General features: G+C 44.3%; 1 protein-coding gene across 10 annotated transcripts in view; it reads right to left on the bottom strand.

Moving 5' to 3' along the window:
- Positions 1–4,503: 4,503 nt before the first annotated feature.
- The window catches only part of Lhfpl2 (LHFPL tetraspan subfamily member 2), a 144,331-nt gene continuing 128,890 nt past the window's right edge, over positions 4,504–19,944 (bottom strand). For all 10 annotated transcript variants that reach the window (XM_063258395.1, XM_063258397.1, XM_063258401.1 and 7 more), the window contains one exon: positions 4,504–8,209. In XM_063258395.1, the coding sequence (XP_063114465.1) occupies positions 7,953–8,209 (257 nt within the window). In that variant the 3' untranslated portion in view covers positions 4,504–7,952. The remainder of the gene's footprint in view (positions 8,210–19,944) is intronic.

Consider the following 19,944-nt stretch of genomic DNA (forward strand, 5'->3'; position numbering starts at 1 on the left):
AGTTTGAGGCCCTCTTGCCCATCTTATTCCTGATTGTTATCCTTATAACATTCTTACCATCTTTTCTTTGTGACCTGTCCTGAATTTTTTCTTGCTACTTTCATTGGAGCATTTTAATACAGTGGTTTATCTTTTTCAGTTCCTATATTTCTGAATGTATTTCTGTAATACTTAGTAGCTATACAGCTATCATAAAATGATCTTACTCCCTTACATTTAGATTATTATAAATGATTATCAAGGAATACATAGTCACTGAATTTTGGGCCCAAGCTTCTAGTCCTTTCCTCAGGATAAATTGCTGGATCACTGGTACCATGTTTTTAACAAGACCTTTAGTGTAGATTGCCAAATTACTTCCAATTTTGGCCTCCATCTGCTATGTACAAGTCTGTTCACACCCTCACCAATACTGGATGATCCTTTTGGGTAGTATTTTATACCAGTATTTTGGACAATGAGGTCTGGTTTCCCATTCTTGTGAGTTCATTCAGTGTTGGTATGTCTCTGTTTGTCTGCCTGTATAGTTTTGCTAAATAGTATTATCCAGTATCTGTAGAGAAGTCTACTTCCTGACAGTTCTAAGGTAAAGTGATTAACTGAGTAGTTTATATGGAAAAAGAAATGGTGGCCTCAGGTAGCCAGTCTACTAAGTCACTCCAGGTAAGACTGGATTGGTTTTGATGACAGGTTATATTACCCTTCACAAAATGTAATTTCTCAAAGCAGTCCTAAGTAATAACCTAGGAAGAGAGAGAACTGTCTTAGTTTTCTTCTGGTATTGAGGATTTACTGTATACTACACTAAATGAGTTACCGGGTCTAGGAAACAGTTTCTGTGAGTAGCCTTGCTTTCATAGCTGACTGGGAAGTCAGCCCCACTATGTGAGCAAGGGTGGTAAAGAGCGGGGCAAAGGCAGCAAGAAAACCAGACCCCAAACTGAAGGGCTGCTTCTGCCACATCTCTTCATTCTTCCGCTTCTACCTTTTCATTCTGCGGGGATTATAAACACAAGGAAAAAGAACCGGTAACCACGAAAAAATGGCTGCATGTGTATTTGAAATCTTCAGCTCAAAGGCTGTATGCTGAGTAATCTTGGGCATTTGGGTATTTGGAGAAACTTTTGTGGAGGACAAATCCTTAATTAAGTTAAATGTGCTTCTCATGTGACAAACTAGCTGCTTACTCTAGATGAGATTATTTATACTAAGAAAATAATAAAAATTATCAGAGCCCATCATCTCTTTTTGCTGTCATGGACCTGTTGAGTTTTTAGTATGTTGTCAGGATTGAACTGAATCATGATTTATGAATTGAAAATAATGTTATCATCTTAAGAAATTTGAAAAATGAAGTGTGGTGGCATATCCTGTAATCCCAGCACTTTGTGGGGCTGAGGCAGGAGGATCACAAGTTGGGGCCCAGTTTGGGTAAGTTAACAACTTTGTGAAAAAAAAAAAAGGCTAGGGTGTAGATCAGTGTGAAGGCCCTAGGTTCAATCCCCTGTGTGACACAAACAAAAATATGAAAAATAGTGCTGTGTTTTTATCTGGAAAAGGAGAGCTGTATTTTTTGTTTGTTTGTTTTTATCTTTTTCCTTTTTATTGGTACCGGGGATCGAACTCATGACTGCCTGCAAGGCAGGCGCTTATGCCGCTGAGCTAAATCCCCAGGCCCTGAGCTATGTTTTCATTAGTTGTACTCTTACGATGTTTTCCTGGAGTCACACTGGAAGGCACTGTTTGACACTGAGGCATTGGCTGCATTAGCTGTTTCGCCCCTTGCTCGTCATTCTAGGTAGAAGGGAACAGTATGGGTGTTTGCTATGCAGCCTGTATATGTACTCTGCAACTTGCTAGCTTTCTATCCCAGACTTAAATGACTTAACCGTAGCTGTTCCTTAAGTGACAGTTGCTTGTCTGTAAATGAAGATAGTAGCTCCTACCCTATAGGGTCTTGGTGAATAAGCTAGGTATACAAAGCGCTCACTGCAGTGATTGTGCAGTGCACAGTAACCAGACATGCAGCTTCTCTTTGTCTACTCACACCCGAATCAACACAGATGTGTGCCCCGTGGTACCAGTGTCAGCCTGGTCTTCTCTAGTCTGTATGCGGGATGTGTCTGGCAGCAGCCGGAACTGCACCTTCCCACTCACCACTGTCCCTGCTCCTTTTGGACTCCTTACCAGGTGATTGTAACACTTGGCAGTCACCCTAGACTCTCTTCTCTTTCCCCACTGCTGTTCATCCATTCGCTGTAACACTCCTAGTTCAGCCCACATTGTCTTTACCACCACATCTAAACTTGGGCTTGTGTCTCCTGTGAATAAATTACATGGTTTCCCCAGCCAAGGACCTTGTGGGATGGATTAGGTGGAGCTGTTGGGTTCTTCAGGATATTTAGCTGTAAAAAGCCAGAGCTGCTAATAGCTATATATTATTTGATTGACTTTGCTTTCCCGTGTGGCTTTGTGCTTTACATCTGTATGCCGTATACCTAAGCAAAATTAGTAGTGCACTTGTTGAAGGATTATTTCACAGAACTCCAGGGTAAGCAGAGGAAGTTGCAGGAAACAAGGTGGTAGTGGCAGCAGCGGAATCAGCATCAGATGACTGAGCTGCTTGTGAGGCCTCTGCTGTGAAGCTGGTTAGTGATCTTGCTGCTCTGGAGTGTTTGTGCTGATGCCTTTCTCCTCCTGCAATACTCAGCTAATGGTCATGTAAGAGAAATGCCAAGGAGAAAAGAGATCATCCCCTTCAGTGAGTTTTGCTGATCAAGGGAATCCAGGCCTAAGTTGAGTGCCTGTTCCAGGAAGAACAGTCATGGGAAGCTGCCCACAGCTCGGCTGCCAGTGAAAAGCTACAGTTTGGAGGCCCTGGGAAGCTCTTAGTCCTGCTGAGCTCTAAGGCCCATTCCTTTGGGGATACCTTTGCAAAACATCAAATAATACCTGAAGAAGCTATGGAAAATTTCCAATTCTGCTTGGGCTGTTGAGATTCTAGTTTGCCAGCCTTTAAAACTTTGATTTCTATTAGAAACATGTCAGAAGTCCTGTACATTTAGAAATCAAAGTGTAAATGTACTTTGAGCTGCCATAAGCCCTGGACCAGTGAACAAATAGCCATTTTTGTTTATTCTACCAAGAAGTAAGTGCTCATGAGATGTAGAATTGGCTGAGATTATGAAGAGAGTATTTGGTGTCATCTTTGAGTTTACAGATGAGTAATCTTACTACTATAGGTGGGGCTTCCTATAGGCAGGATTACTTTGTAGGAAGGGTAAATGTGAATAGCTCCACGTGATTGGCTTTTATTTCTCCTGAGACAGGATCTTGCTTGGTAGTTCAGGCTGGCCTTGAACTTGTACAATGTTCCTGCCTTAGCCTCCTAACTCTTGGAATTACAGGCCACCACGCCTGGCTACTTGGTTAGAAGTGAATGTCTATTAGGTAAATTTTTCCCAGTCACAAATGTAAAATATTTTAGAGCTTTTTCATATTTGTATAGAGCTTTTTCATATTTAAGATGTTTGTGTAATAAGTTTTCCCCCTTATTTATAATGTTAATGCTTTCTCAAGGAAGAACTGTTATTTAGAAGTTAAAAACCTGTAGTAAGTTGAGATCTTGCTCAGGGTAGAAAGGTTCATAATCACGTAGGTGAAATAGTAGGTTGCCTCCCTAATATAAAAACTAAAGGAGTTAGTGGAATCCAAAATGTACAATACAAACTGTGAAAGTGAAAGGGGAGGAATTGTCTAAAAAGAGAAGGCAGTGGCCATTGTTAATCTATTATGATTTGAACCCATATTGTTTTCACTGTTCTGTTTAGTTTGGTTTCATTCTGTTTCAGTTTGTCTGCTTATATTAGATTTGATGGCATGGATAGGTATTACACAAATAGCAGGATATATTATGGTAACCATTTTTGATTTCTTATTAGCTTGATGTGAAGCCTTGTATTGCTTTCACTTTTGTTTTGACTGATTTTATTAGATTCTGTTTTGTTTGATAGTATCAAGTCTGATGGTACAGGTAACTACTTTAAAAACAGTAAGATACACTATGATACCCATTCTGGTTTGATTGTTATCTTTTTTTGAAGCCCTATGTTGCCAATGTTTTGTCTTTATTGATTTTATTTTGTACTGTTTTGCTCAATTTTATTATGCCTGATGATATGGGCAACTCTTTTGAAGATAACAAGAAGCATTACAGTAACCATTATTGATCTCCTTATATTTTGTTTTTGAGTCACATAACATGTTGATCCTTTTGTTTTGATTGACTATTTTGTTTTGTCTCATTTGGTGGTGTTCTCTTCAAAATTTAGAAAAAAAAAACCTGTAGTAGGGATATGACATGTACGTTATTAGTAATAGAATAGTTGAAAATGCCTGAGTATCTTTCTTGTTATTACTGTCTCAGTAAGTGTTTTGGTTTTGATTGGTAGGTGTTTCCTGCATCACACAGTACACATCAGATTGAAGCCAGTATTCTCAGACTTGAGTTTATAAAATCTGGTTTAATTCAAATCTGAGAGGAAGGGAGCACACTGTTAAAAATACATAGGCACAGGAACTTCATCAAAGCTAGACAACATATTAGTTTACTGTATAATGGGTTAATTACACATTTGAGGGCTCAAATTGAGTCTATCACTGTAATACAGTTTTTGTTTGGCTCAAGTGAATGTCAAGTGGTGCTGATTTCCTCCAGAGCACCTGATGACTCCCTCGTCCTTAAGAGTTTCACCACAGTCATAGAAGAAACCCAGCCGTCTCTGACTCTTGGCCCATGGGACATCACTGCTACCCCCAGACAGGCAGGCAAGGATTCCTGGGGCCAGGCGTTATTGCACAGAGGTCTGTCCAAAGCCAGACTTAGGCTAAGAAGGCATGTGGTCAGCCCTTCTTCAGTGGTCTAGCATTGACAGGGTCCAGGAAAGCACACTAAGGAGCAGCACCTGGTGACTAGGTTCTAGCAACTGATTGTCACACTAACAGAAAAGGCAACACGTAGCTTCACATTTCACACGGAGGACTCATTAACTGGACCTGGCTTGCTGGCTTAACTTCACATAAATAGTATTATAATTTAGACCTAGCAAAAAACAATTTCATACTAGTCCTTCCTTCACATAAGTTTCATGTAGCATTAAAATTGTTGTGAGCTAATGACTAAGCCGCGAAGGCAAAAATGTGTAACTTTCCTTTGCCAAAACAGAAAACATCCCTATTTTGACTCCTGTCCAGTTTCCAAAAGAAAGAAAACATACATACACCTTTGTTATTGCACATCTTTCACAAAACTTGTGTATGTATTATATACATATTTAAATAAGCTACACATTAAACAAAAGACTATGGCACTTTATGGAATACATGTTTAACAAGGATCATTACACCACAGATGTTTGAAAACTACACAGAAACCCTCACGTAATTGTTACTCTGTTGAATTAGCACACAGGTTTAAAGAATCCAGGTTCTGAGGCAAACATTTCTGCTTTAGAGTGCTTTGAGATGCCCAGGCCATCATGAAACTTTAAAGCACAAATGTAGCCAAAATAAATAAGCTTTTCCTGGGAGCAGCAAGAGGCCTGCTTACCAGAAAGCAAGTGTGGGTCGGTGAGTGGTTTTTAAAGAGGCATGCAGAAGAGCTTTGGTCCCAATTAGCATTGCAATCGATCGTTTATCCCAGGGAGGCAATGCTGCCCTTCCTAGAAGCAGCAGACTTGCTCTCCCTCTTAGTTTTCAGGTAGTTTTTAGTGGTTTGGCTATGTGCCTTTTTTTTTAGTCTTCTATATCATTCAAATTAATGAAAAGAACATTGTCACGTGACTTGCTCTGGCTGAGAAGTCCCATTTTCACTTGGGATTGCTGTTGATGGGTTCACTGTGACAGGGTGACCTCAGAGAGTTCTGTCACTTTAGCTGAGTAGCTGGTGATAGATACATAAGGTCCTCTGGGCTCACAACTTGTCCCTGCAAGGAGGCTGAGATTGTAAAATGGGTTCTCTATCTTATAGAGGTTAATCTTTTGATAAGAAATTTAAGAAAAAATTTTATCAAGATTTGTCTGATATAGGAAATTGCTTTGAATGAAAAATACTGCTCAGGTTTGAAAGTAGTTACCTGGCTGGCAGAAGGGCTTGATTAGATGTTATAAAGCACTTTCTGGCCCAGGACTCTTACCACAGGCTCCCGTGGCCTATTTCAGGAGGTTAGAGATGGTTGTTCGCACTTCCCACATCTTTACCTACATGTCGTAGAAGGGTACCTGTTAACCCTTCTTGCTCTGAAAAAAAGTCAGAAGATTTGACTCTTGTTTCAAAAGATGTGCTCCTGTTTTGTGCTTGGCCTTTCATCTGTGAGATAAGATGGTTTCTAGTATAGACCAACAGCCAAACAGAATGAAATGAAAACATCAGTCTGCCCATTCCATTCCTGCAAAGCACGATTCTAGACTCACACAACTTTGACATTCTTCACTGGTACAAAGTCATAACTTTGGTTTGAATACCTGGTGGTACTTAGCACACAATACCTTGCCAGTACAAGGTGCTTAGGACCTGTTATACTTTCAAAATAAAGCCCTCTGTGAGCAGATTCATAAACCCAAAGAGACTCCAATCTTAATCCTTCCAGACACTGGCCAGGATTCAGATGTGAGGGTGCTCCTCCCTCTGCTGTACCTGACACACGTTAAGGCAGGCTGTGGTTCTGCTGCTCTGCTCATCCTCCTTACCACCTGCCCAGATGAACTGTATTGGTAACTGATGGAAACTACATTAAAAGTCCTAAAACCTTTTCTTTTTTTCTCAAGCCTTTGTAATAGTGGTGTTTCATTGTTTCTGTAAACAGGTATAGGCAGGTGCTGCTGTTCAGTGGCAGCAGCTTAATGTTATTTCAATCTTCGCTCAGGATTCGCTCAGGATCAGCCAGTGACTAGAGAAGCTTAACTGCCATCACTAGCTCCTTTTTCTTGCAAAGAATCTTCTGCTGCTGCTGCTGCTGCTGCTGCTGCTGGTGTGTGTGTGTGTGTGTGTGTGTGTGTGTGTGTGTGTGTGTGTGTGTGTGTAAAGGTCTCCCAGGGCGCAGATTTGGCAGTTCCTCCTTATAAGCACCTGCCTGTGCCACAGCTGGTGTGGAACCCAAGTCCCTGGAAGAAGGAAACAGGTTTTCTCTGGCAGTCAGGGCACAGCCTTAGTCCCAGGAGAAGAGGTGACCAGGCCTGCATGAGCACTAGCCCACCCATTGGAAGAGGAAAACAATCTCCCCCTGGCCAGGGTCCGAGCTGTCATTTGAGTGTGATTGTACAGGCACTTAGTCTCCCCTTACACATTTCTAATGGTTTGCAGCAACAGTTCAGTGATTCACTGTGCTCTGAAATTCAGCCTAGAGTATGCCCCACACTGTTTTAGAGGACCCCTTTGGTCTGCAGCATATATCCTATCCCCTCTAAGTTTGTGATCTTCCTTTCAGTTTCCAACTGCAACAACATGAAAGAACTAGGGAAAAAAATCAAAATGCCAACTTGAGACCTCATCCCAAGGCAGAGATGCACTCTGACGTGCAGCTGTGGGCCAGAAACTTCCTCTTCAGCCCTAAAACAGCTTGTCAGGCTAGCGGCCAACTGCATGTCGTCTGCTGCCAGAGAGTGCCTTCATGATTCCGATCTTTATCCTTCATGGAGCCCTGGGAAGATGGGGTCTGATTGGACCCACAACGGCAGTCAGGGTTGTCACATGATGATTGCGTTCCACCCTTATCACTTGCACTGTGACCTGTGTCCAGTAACTGCTTAGCTGTTGCCTCTCACTGGTCCTGTAAAGGCCTGGGCTGTGGAATGTGGCTTTGGTAGGTGAAGGCTATTTTTCCACTTGATTCATATGGTGTGGGCTGTTTCACAAGATTACAAAAGAAAAAATGGCATCAATGTCTCTTTCCATACTAAAGGAGGCAGATAAGGTTTTTCCCTTCCTCGATTTCTTCTTGTACTTTGTCACTGGATGTTGCAATTTCTGCTTGTGCGGAGAACACAGCACAGATGAAGGTAAGCACCGTGCCCCCAATGGCAGTGTAAAAGGCCCAGCCTAAAGAGCAGTCTCCGGGCTTGTAGGCAGATGCATAGTGTCCACAGTAGTCTACAGCTTTCTGGCAGCCCCAGCCGGCAGGGTAGAGGATGAGACCAAGGATAAGGAATAGGCCTGTGGGACAGAAGAGCAAACAATGAAGGCCTACAGCTCTACAGCCCATAGCACTCACTCGCTCTGATGTGCTGTGACTGCTGCATCTGTTCCACGGTAGAAAGTGCTAGGCACCATTTTTTGCAGCTCATCTGACCTGAGCAAGAAGTGCCATTTAGAAATATTTTCAGCCACCTGGCTATGTGTTGCAGTGTGACTGCATGAATGATTCCTCTTGTAAGAAAGCAGACGATCTGCACAGGGCCATAGTGCTGTGAGCACTGCCACCTGGGTCTAAGGCAAAGAGGCTGGCAAACCAAGACCCTCAGGCCAAATGTGGTTTGATTTATTGAAACATAGTGCCCATTCTTTACAGACTACTTTTATGCTAGACTAGCAGAGCTGAGTAGCTGCTACAGACATGTGGCCTGCAAAACTCAAAATATTTACTATCTGGCTTTTTGTGCACTGGCCCAAGGGAACCCTCACAGAATGCAACCTGGTTAATATGAGACATGTGCCTGGCAGGGGGCCAGACTTAACCTGCCAGTGCTTCAAATACAGCCATGAGAAGTGTCTGCTAAAATTTCTGACAACAAATTTTATGCAGAGATCTGTGCATTTGCAGATAAGAGACAATCCTTCCTTCTCTTCAGAGTCTGACAGCTCTTGAATAACTAGGAACACAGCAATTAGCTCTTTCCTCTGCCAGGTCTGAGGAGAGGCAACCAAAATTACAGTGTAAGATTTGCATGCATAGGTGTCGCCAGTGTGTGTCCAACCTGGCAGCGAACGCTCACCTGCCTCAGCCCCAACCCCAGTCCAATCCCTAGCAGACCTGAATGTTAAAGTGCGAAAGCCAGTCCTCAATCCCAAATCTCATCCAACCAATCACCAGTAGAATTTATTAAAGGCCTTTAGTTCATCTGCATGATGCATCAAAGAAAGATGCTATTTTTCCTGTGTAGCAAGAAAAAACTTTGAAAAATGACAAGCTTGCTAAATCATAACTCAAAACTCCTATTTTTCTGATACGTTGGAATAGAAATTCATTCTTGCAAATCTTGGCTTGCAGTCTGTTTCTTTCCTTGACAGAAATTGTCTGAGTTTACTACCCCATAACTTCCAAGCCACTTAGCAACTTCCCTGTCCTGCAAGCACAAACACAGATGTGACACAGGTCTGAAGGAAGACTGGGGACAGCACTGCATGACACAGATCACAGCTTTCATGATCATCTTTGTCTAGGATACTCCTCTTGCCTGGCTGGGCAATTCTGCCTAAGCAGTCTTTGGGCCTGACGGTTGCCACTTTATCTGCTGTCCCACTTAGGAACCCTCAAGGGACTGTGCTGTCTGCAGATGGGCAACCACAGAGGCAGTCTTGTTGCCACCCACAGCCCCAGACTGCTTTCTGGACAGCATAGGGAGGTGACAAGGGAGTTGCAGGGGTTGGGTGGAAGGGGGCCCCCCACCAACCAGCAGTCTTGGGGTCTGGATTCAAGTCAGAAGCTAGACCTGAGCAGCAGGAAAGCTCACATGAGGCAAGGACATAGCCAGCAACAGACTAAGTTATGAGGTGCTTCGGTCAGTCAGTACCTCTGCCCTTGGAGTAGTCAGGCTGGCATCCAGTATCTTTCCCTGAGCTGGGTAACCTCAGAAAAGCTTGCCTGTCTGATTCCTCACCTGTAAGAATAGACTAATCTTTAAGTCCCATGATGGATTTTAAAGCCCAAAGTATTTGCTGCACTTGTAACAAAACTGGAAAGGAGATCAACAACCTAGTCACAATAAAGCATTTCACAGACTGCTCTGATGTGTGAGCACAACCATCAGTGTCCTCTCCCCACTAATAAGCAGTGCAACTGAACCCAAGGGAGATGAAAAGACCCCTGCCACTGAGCCCCAGCCCAGCCCTTTCCTCCCTTGCAATCTCTGTGCCTCAGCCTGAGTGGCTAGGATTACAGGAGTTACCACTATGTCCAGCAGACCTGCTCAGGGGGTGGGGCAGAGTGGAGCAGCAGGCATATTGGCCACCATAGAAGAACTTTGAACAGAGGTTTGTGCAGCAGAGTTCTAGAATGACTTAATTGTGGTCTTGCTGGCATGCTGCCCTGTTCTCCACAGGGCCTTAGGGTGCACAGAGTAAGATCTGTCCTCCCTCAAGGTCTGAGTGGCAGCTCTCTGGTCCCCAGGGACAGTGCCAGGCCTCTCAGCACATGTCCCTGCACAGGACTCTGCCCCTCTGTGGGAGAAGACGCTCACCATGCAGACCTGGAGCAAGGGCACTGTGCTTCCCTTCAAAAGACCAAAGTGGACCTGGGTTATTGTCAGCGGCCCAGCGCCTGCCTGGCAAGCACAAGATCAAGAGCTCAATCCCCAGTGCCAAAAATGACCAAAATGTTCACATGTAGTAGTTTTGATTAAATATTGACTGCATGTTTCACTTGCATAAAAAATTTTTACGAGGCTTCAGTGTAAAAAATGCAGTTTAGTATACCAGGAACAGAAGGCGAAGCACAAGTTTGCTGTCACATACTGGCCCTGCCACCATGCTAAATGCTGGCAGGTTGCAGGACACAGGAAATCACCTGAATATGGTTGTGCTGGATCCTGGAGGAAGCAGGTGGCTCCCTACTTCAGTAGCCTCAGACCCCAGCTGCAGGGTGGAGTCCGGGCAGGAGCACATCTTTCCCTTAGGCATTCCCTTCCCTCCTGGTACAGGCATGATTCTTCAGGTACCACAGGCCACTGTAAACCCATGGACTGCTACTGGCCTGTGAATGCGGACAGCAGGGAGCCGTGCTTGAGTCTGTCCAAGCCTCAGTGGCAGTGAGAGCCCACTGCAGAGTCACACAGGGTGAGAAAAGCCAGGCTGTGGGGCAGCCAGGCTCAGGGCGGAGCGCCCACATGCTGCCCCAGGCCAGCTGGTTGGACAGACTGGAGGAGCCTTACCCACTCCTTGACTGCCAGTGCAGGAAGTGGCACTTGCTGTGCAGCACACTGCCCTGATGGTGGCCTCTGCTCCCAGCACTCACCAGAGTGCTCTGTACCAGACTGTGCTATGAAAACACAGGAAGTAGGTCTGACAGATACAACAGCAGCTCTTCAGTAAGTGGGAAAAATAGCCAGATGTGGCATACACTTGTAATTGTAGCTACATAGGAGGCTGAAGCAGGATGATCGAAGTTCAAGGGCAGCACAGGCAGCTTAGTGAGACTGCATTCAAAAATAACAGAAAAGGACCAGTGGGTGATGCAGCAAAGTGGTAGACCATGTGGTAGCATGTTTGAGGCCTTGTTCAATCCCTAGTCCCTAGAAATTGATAGTAAAATTTTTTTAATTATTAAAAACATTTCCTCAAGCATTTAGACACAGCTCTTATAGCAGGGAATTCCAGAAGGTCTGGTGATTCATGTACCCTCGCAGGCAACACTCTCCTCCCCTCCAGAGTCCCAGAGCAGGGAGACACAGCCATTCATCTGAGCCACCAGACTGGTAAAGCACAGGCCATGCACATCTGCTTGCTTCTCGACCTGCTTAGTTAGGAGGGGGAAGAACTGTAGAAAGAATGACATCAGTGTCCAGTGGCCCAGGACAATGGAACCTCTGTGGGAAAAAGCCCTCAGTGCCCAGAGACTGTGCATGCTATGCTGACAGAATGGTGTCCTAGAGGGGAATGCTTACTCTTGCGGGGTGTAAGGGCGGACTACAATTACTTTTTGTTGGTATTATGTAGCTGACACCTTACAGAAAGTTGGTATGATTGTTGTCACATTTCCTAAGATGAAAGCTAGAAAATAAGTGGAAGCCAATGATGCAGTTTGCTGAACTCTCTCCTGTTACACGGTGGCACAGATATTGGTAAAGAGGGCTATAGTGTAACCAAAAGAATAAAAGAGACCTTTAAACACTGGGCTATTTCTCTTTTATTAGATAGGCTACCTCTCTAGCTTCTCAGGCTGAGAGTAAACTGCCACACCTCCTCAGCTGGGATGGACCAGAGGAATGGGTAGAACAGGAACTCACACATGCTGGCCCCAAGAGACTTGGTTAGGGTTTGTGTCCATGGGGAAGAGAGCACCCCAGAATAGCCTGCAGATCTTGTCTACTGTCTCTAGGTGTTCTCATCGCCCCTAAACACCTAATCAACATATGGTTGAGATTTGGAATCTTTTGAATTTAGCTTTGACTAAATCTTTCCTTTCACCAAAATGGATGGACTCCCATGTTTCTCAGGGAGCAGGTAGTGGGCACCTGTGGACAGGTTACAGGACGCTCTCCATGTCCAGCTCCCACTGCTAGAGACAAACAGTATTTACTGGATGTCAGAATGAATCCTGGTCAGAAACACTTGTCAGTGACTCTCCTAATTGTACCTTTTCCTACTACTGAATTTCTGAAAGAGCCTAGAGGGGAAGCGTTGTGTCCCTGTGAAAAGGTAACATTTTCATGACCTCACAGGACATTTCTTTCCCTCTCGCTAACAGCCTTCCGCAACATTGCACCCAGAAAGTCAGACACCAGTGTCTGCTAACCAGTGGATCAGCTTAGGGCATATCCAGCCTTACTGGTGAAAGACACCAGGACTACCCTTCAGAGACTACCTCAGGCTGCAGGCAGTTCGATGCCTCACAGACAGCCCTACTGACACTGACTGGCACCAGGCACTGGCTTTCCATGCCACCCCCTGCTCTGCTACCTCAGTCATGTTCATCTCCCAGCGTTTCCTCAGCCAGCGCCGGAATGGTCTGTGTCTCTCTGGGGAACCTGCTCGTGTGGTTTGGGTGTGACTCAAACAGGCGGGAGCTGTGCCTTATCACTGTGTTCCCAGTGCCTGTGGGAAAACCATGGCACTCTAGGAAAAGGTGTCACAGAACCCTTCTGGTTCTTCACAACATTTGTTACAGACGGGAAAAGACCAGGTACAAATCATGTTGGAGCTACTTCCTTCTTACTGCCCTCAACCCAGATAGCAGGCTCTCACCCAGGACTTCTCATCAAACCTTCAGGTTCAAAGCAAAATGCCAGCATGGTCTCAGGTGATACTCAGGTCTAAGAGATAACAGTGAGCAACTTGGGCTGCAGGGCTATGGGTGTCAGGAACACAACTGAGTCCGAGCCATGGCTCTGTGGTCTGAGGAAGGGCAGAGTACCTGGGCTGCCTCCAGTATTCTGTACCCTACTCCCATGACATAACTGTTATGGTCTCACTGCTTGCTGCCAAGTGTCTCTGCTGATCACCATGACATATACAGATGAGGCCATGTGCCCTGCTTGCCAGTGAGGTCACCAGGCCACTCCTGTTGTGGCAGTAGTTGAGTGGGTGAGGTCTGGGCATTGTATCTCTGCTTCCTCTTTGGAAAAGTCCTGATTAAAGAGTACACATTGATGAGGCTTTTTTGCAAAGGAAAGCTTTAAAAGACAGGAACAAAAGATAGTTAAACTACTGTGAGACCCAGCACTGATCACAGCTGTTACTGTGAGCGTGCTGTGTAACTTACTATCCTCACTAGCTGAAATATGACCTTGAGGACTTTATCAGCCTTTGGTGTCCCAGCTGTCTGAACAATGTCTATGTGTAGTATTTATTGACTGAATGCATGAATGAAAAACTAGAGTAGTATAATTACATGTTTAAGTGAACCCATTGTGGGAGGTTTTTGTCAAGTGTTTGAAACAGTTGGAGGAAAGGCTTCAGTCAATAAAAAGAATCCTAGTTGATAGCTTTGGCCATCAGAACAGCAGTCATAGTGTCACTGAACTGAAATTCAAGACAAGACCAAACCATGACCTGGCTTTTTCCTTTACTGCTTGCACCATAAACTTTCCTCACCCAGAAGTGGTTCTTTGTTGGCAGGCACTCAGGAAAGATGGTGACAGTCAGCTGCCTTTCAGGTATCTGGACACCTACCTTCCCTTAGCAGCACAGCTCTGAAACAGTTTCTGACCAGGCTGGACAGGGAGAAAGCTGCAGGAGTGCAGGAAAAGCAGAGGAATGTGAGGAAAGCAGAGGCAGGCAGGCTGAGGCCACAGCCATTTTCAGGAGAAGAGTGGGCTCCAGGGGCGAGCTGGAGAATGGGCCCACCACCAGCAGGTGCCAGCACTGTGAACACAGGAAAAAGCCCCCTCCTTTCTCGACTCCTAAGAGTTACCTGAACAGAGGGCCTCAGGCTTTCTGCTTCTAGTAGAGGCATGGCATGTTAGGGACACACCTCCAGGTCTCATCCCGCAGGCGCAGAGTGGTAGGCGTCGCAGATGCCTGCTAGTCAGCAATGACCTGCATGCTGACCCTTCTTAATAATAAATGATGGCTGAAGTTTTCTGTGAGCATTTCTATTAGCTACCTGTGGGGTTTTCTCTTAGTGTCCCAAGGCTGCCAGCCAGGACCTACACAGACCATGAAGAGGGCACACTGCATGAGCCACCTCTGCTCCCCGCCACTAAGGGGCCACTGAGGTTCTCAGCCCAAAGCACATGGCATAGACTGTGTGTGCCTCATGTTTAGGGACTCCAGAGACACTGCAGAACAACACTCCATCACCAAGATAGGGCTCAAGGAGGGTCCCTTCCTCCACTGTCTCACAGTGACACAGAAGAGAGGTCTGTCATATAATTTATAAGAAATTTTGTGGCTGAAAATTTTAAATCAAATTATTAACTGATCAGCCATCTATGGGAGGTCAATCTTTTTATATTGCTAACATTGAGGACACGCAAAATAACCATTTTTTTTTTTTCATCATTTCAGAAAGTTTTGTAGTGGTAGGGATTGAATCCAGGGCCGTCACACTGAGCTTCATTTCCAGGCCTTTTTATTTTGAGACAGTCTTCCTAAGCTGCCCAGATGGAGTTTAAATCTGTGATCCTCCTGTCTCAGTCTCCCAGAGTGCTGGATTACAGGCAGATGTCACCCTGCCAAGAATATTTTAACACAAAGTAAAGAATGCAACAGTTCTTTAAATTACATATATTTAGTTGTATGAAATCTTGCTTTTTAATTTAATTTTATTTTTTTGCTGTGGACTGGTAGAAGTGTTACTAGCAGTAATGACCAATAATTCAAACAAAACTGGCAAAAGAAGTAAATGCACCATATACACCTGTTCAAACGCAGCAACTTCTGGTGGAGGAGCCGTGCTGTGACAGATGGGGAACGTTTCTGAGGAGCCTGTGAGTTACTGTATAAGCACCAAGGTCAAGGGCTAGGGGTTCCTTCTGACTTTGTCTCCTTGGAATCAAGTTGCAGACTTCTGTTAAAGCTGTAAGTTTACAGACATGCTGGACCAGTGCCCAACCTGACATGTGGTAACCGTTCTAGGACCAGATGAGGAGGCATAAGTCAGAGGAGTTCGCCACTATCACACTGATGACTGGATTCTCTGCAGGGCAGATGGTACCACATCGACTTAATGTGTGATTAACAGTAAGGGCACAGCTTTATAACCAGCAAGACTTTCTGAGGGGAAAGAAGGAAAAGGAGCTGGTGGATATCAGCAAGTATTAATAATTTTTTTAAATTATTATCAGTGCTGCTGCCATCTCCCCGGAGGATGTAGTAGGATGTCCAATTTCTACTAAAACCTGTCCTGTAGCCTTGTAACTAGCAAGAAAAATACGGTCTCGGGTGGGGGATGGACAGGACAGAGCAGCATAAGCAGAATGCTCTGGGGATAGTTGGAGCATGATTATCATAAAATGCCTCAGATACAAGGCCTCCAGAGGAAGTTTGTAATAATTACTCCACATTAACAGCTATCGGAAGTGATCTGATGCCTTTGATTGAGATATAGTTTGCAAGATGAGCAGTTTCACTTCGCTGATCCCCCATGGATCCTTCCCAGCCACACCTCACCGGCACTTTGCACTTCACTCAAAAATTGCCCTAGTGCAGCCTCAAGATGCAATGGCAGTATACATTCAGAGAAGTGGTTGTTAAAATGCTAATGAGCAGCTAGGGAAACTTGGGAGATATTTTCTTCATAAATTATTCAACTGACATGCAGTATTATGAAAGACAGTTCTTTTTGATAATTCAGAATAAACTGTCAAAATAAATTTAGTGTAGCATGTAGTACACTAAAAGATATTTTAATTGGTTAGTGTGCTATGAATTTGCAGACAGTAAGTAAACGTCTTGCCTTCTGAGGTCTCTGGATATGTAATGATTTAGCATTATTATGTTAAATCCTACAACAAAGTAGGTACCATCATTTAAACAATGAGTCCCTAGGTTGGTTCTTCCACTTTGAATACACAGTCACTCTGCATTATTATTTGAAATTAGAGTTGGAGACACATAATACTGTAATAGTATAATAATACTGGCCTCATTTTCTCAATACATGTGTTTTTATTTTTAGATTAGAATTATTGCTGTTCTACTCATAAACCTCTTGGGAAGCCATATATAATAAATGAAGTTCAATGACCATGCTATAGTGCACAGTGTTTCACAGGAGGTGCAGTTCTCTCCACAGTGGCTTCACAGGTTAGAAGCGTATCATCCATGCCTTAAAGCTCTTCAGAGTCCTGAAATACTCATGTAAATATTCAGAGCTGTGCTTATGTGGTTACTTGTTAAAATAATTTAAACATAGATCACCCCTGGCTTCCTGATACTTTATGTCACCAATTAAGTGGTTACCGTAGCAAGCTACTTCCCACATTTTATTATCAATTACTGTATCTGACTTTTTAGAACATTTGCAATTTCCTTCTAGACCTTACAACTGATTCTTTAAAAACTGATCTTATGTTTCAGATTTAATCAAATTAATGCCTGCTGGATTTACTTTCCTTTACAATGTAGTTTTTAATCTAGTAATAAGACTGCGTTCTTCGTTCCATCAACATGCTTTTTTAAACCTCTCAGGGTATCGTGAAATGATAACTCTAATACAGCTAGGGAGCAGAAACTCAGGTAATTTAGGCCAGGCTACAAATATTTGCCCAAGGTAAGCATCCCATAATAGCTCCTTGAATTGGCATTTAAATCTGGCTTGCCTTATTGTGGCATTTGTACATTCTTTACTTTTTACAAGGGGTTACGAAAAGCCGATGAATTAGTGTGTCACACCCAGGGAATTAAGTAGATTCAGACACAGGGTTGCTGGCTTGACTTCAGGTGGAGGCTCTGTCTGTGTAGACATCCCCTGTTCTTCAAGATGGAAAAGCAGGCACCCTCTCTACCCTGAGGCCTTTCTGAAGCTGGGCTACTGGCATCACACACTACCTTCTCAGAGAAAACTTGAATTTTCCAGGTGTAAAACTATGGGTGGGATCTCCTTTGTTCCCAAGTTCCCTTCTTCATTTTTCTCCTCTTCAATGGTTGTTCTAGTCTCTCTGGGCTGGGAGTAAATGGATGGGGAGAAGATTAGTGCAGACAGAGCTGGCACTAGGTTGGGCTGTGGTCATTATCTTGATGCTCAGATTTTTCACCTGTGAATAAAAGCACTGGAAACACTAGCCCTGGAGAGTGACCCTGGTCAGTGCTGTGCAGGCCCACTCATATTTCAGCACACCGATTTATGACAAAAGCAATTCTATAAGCAGCAAAGGCAAAACCCTCCACTTGCCTTGCCTCCTCTTTTGCTTCTTTTTCATCCTGTCTTCCTTCACCCCAGCCATTTTGCTCACTTCCAAGAAAGCTGTGCACACACCAGGTCCTTGGCTACTCCAAGAAGTGCCATTCCCATGCCCACAGCATCATTCCAGCTCTGCAAAGGCAGAGTTCAGCCCACAGCAATCCATCTGCTCAGACTGCTGGGGCAGCTGGCTGAGGCAAGGTGATCCTCTTGGACTGAGACCCATGCAGACAGAGGACCACAGGGAGCAGCCAGTATGAGCGCCAACAAGATGGAAAGGAGCACATGAGGGAGGACTGCAGGACAGCAGGCAGCCGGCCAGGTCTTATGGCAAATCCAGTGGGACAGTCCCAGCCAGCCAGAGTGAGCAAATCTAACCTCATTCTAATGGCTCTGTCCCAAGCCTGAGTCCCTGGGGAGTCCACAGACAGACAGCCCTACATGCATTTCCAGAAACAAACCACTTGTTATCATGGAAAACCTGGATCTTTGCATTCTACAGTTTCACTGTGGATGACATCCAGGTCACAACCTAAGGAAGACAGTTGGCAAAAAACAGCCTTGCTGGCTGATTATCCAGCTTTTGTAATGAATCCCAAAGGGATACAAACCCATGTGCAGTTCTGGCTCTGCCAAGTCTTGAACCAGCTCTCACCAAGGGAAGGCTGGTGATTTATGTTCCTAGGGAAGTCTGAAAAGCCACCTGCAATCAAGACTCCACTTGGGGCTGGGGATTTATCTCAGTGGCATAAGCACCTGCCTTGCAAGCAGGCAGTCATGAGTTCGATCCCCGGTACCGATTAAAAAAAAAAAAAAAAAAAGACTCCACTGCAGAAGCTGCTACAGAAAGAACAGATATGGAGAAATACATGCCAAGGAAAGGGAAGGAAGGATAAAGTTTGTTTTCCTACTGATGCGGCTGCCATCTTCTGCTTTGTATTAAAAACACAAGACAAACAAATAAAAAATACAAGGACACAGCTGGTCATGCCAAAGCCCAGGACTGATCTGTACCCTCAACCCTGGCCCTGTACAGTGAGTTCACGATGTGAACAGGACATGGACCAATCTAAAGGGTACAAACAATATTCCTGCTCCACCGATTAGCAACTCTGGGAAACATAAAAAAAATACACTAAAACCTTCCAACACAGAAATATGTTAGTAGCTATCTTATAGCTGTTGTTACTGCATACCAAGCAGTATGCTTAAGCCTTATCTGTTATGGTTTAGATCTAACATGTCCCCACAAGTCTCAGATTGGGGGGGTGTTGGTTGGCAGAGTAGTCACTGAGGTGTAACCTGCAAGGGTGTATTCTCTTCCTCAGCTCTGGCCTTCTTTGCTTCCTGGCTGCCATGCAGCGAACACCCTTCCTTGCCATGCCATTATGCCCTGTGGGTTCTACCTTGGAGCTAGCAGACCATGGGCTAAACTAAACCCACTCATTTGTGAAACAAAATAAAGCTGTCCTCCTTTAAGATGTGGGTGTTGGATATTTTGTTCCAGGACCAGAAAAGCAGACCAACACATTATCTAATCTTCAAAATAATTCTGAGGTTTGTAGTAGTAGTATGCCCATTTTGTAAGTGGGAAAAGTGAGGCCATGCTTCACAGCCATTTTAAGGTGAGGGTTCAACTGAATTCCTGTTGAGAGTGTGTTGAATGCCACAGGCCATGCAACAGTACTCAGAAAGTGCATCTTGGTGCTCGTCATCAGGCAAGGCCTTAACTACAGGCACATCTGCCACCTAAGTTAACTTACAGTTAGTGGAGGTGTGTTTAAAGTGAACAGGTAAAGGTTTCCATTGAAATGGCAGATTCTTTCACACCCAGCTTCTAAAATGAAAACATCAAGATTTTAGTGACTTACATTTTTTACAGAAAATGAAGGCTGCATAAGTTGTGACCTATATATTCTTCAAAATTATAGATGTGGCAAAGGAATACATACAGCATCATTTTGCATTCAGTTATATTTTATAAAACATTCCTTTTGCCAAGATGCAAGTTCTAAGAATAAAGTCAGTCCAGCAGTACTTCTGAAGAATCCTATGCTGTTCTGGCAACAGCCTTCTAACCATTTTTGTCTCAACACTGAATAGATGGGGGAAAGTGGGAGCGCACAGCGGTGCTACAGATGCAAGTCCTTAACTGAGGCCAGGCCGACAA

This window comes from Cavia porcellus, unplaced genomic scaffold (assembly GCF_034190915.1).
Source record: "Cavia porcellus strain 051 isolate PalLab524CR breed Dunkin Hartley unplaced genomic scaffold, mCavPor4.1 scaffold_11, whole genome shotgun sequence".
NCBI classification, from domain to species: domain Eukaryota; kingdom Metazoa; phylum Chordata; class Mammalia; order Rodentia; family Caviidae; genus Cavia; species Cavia porcellus.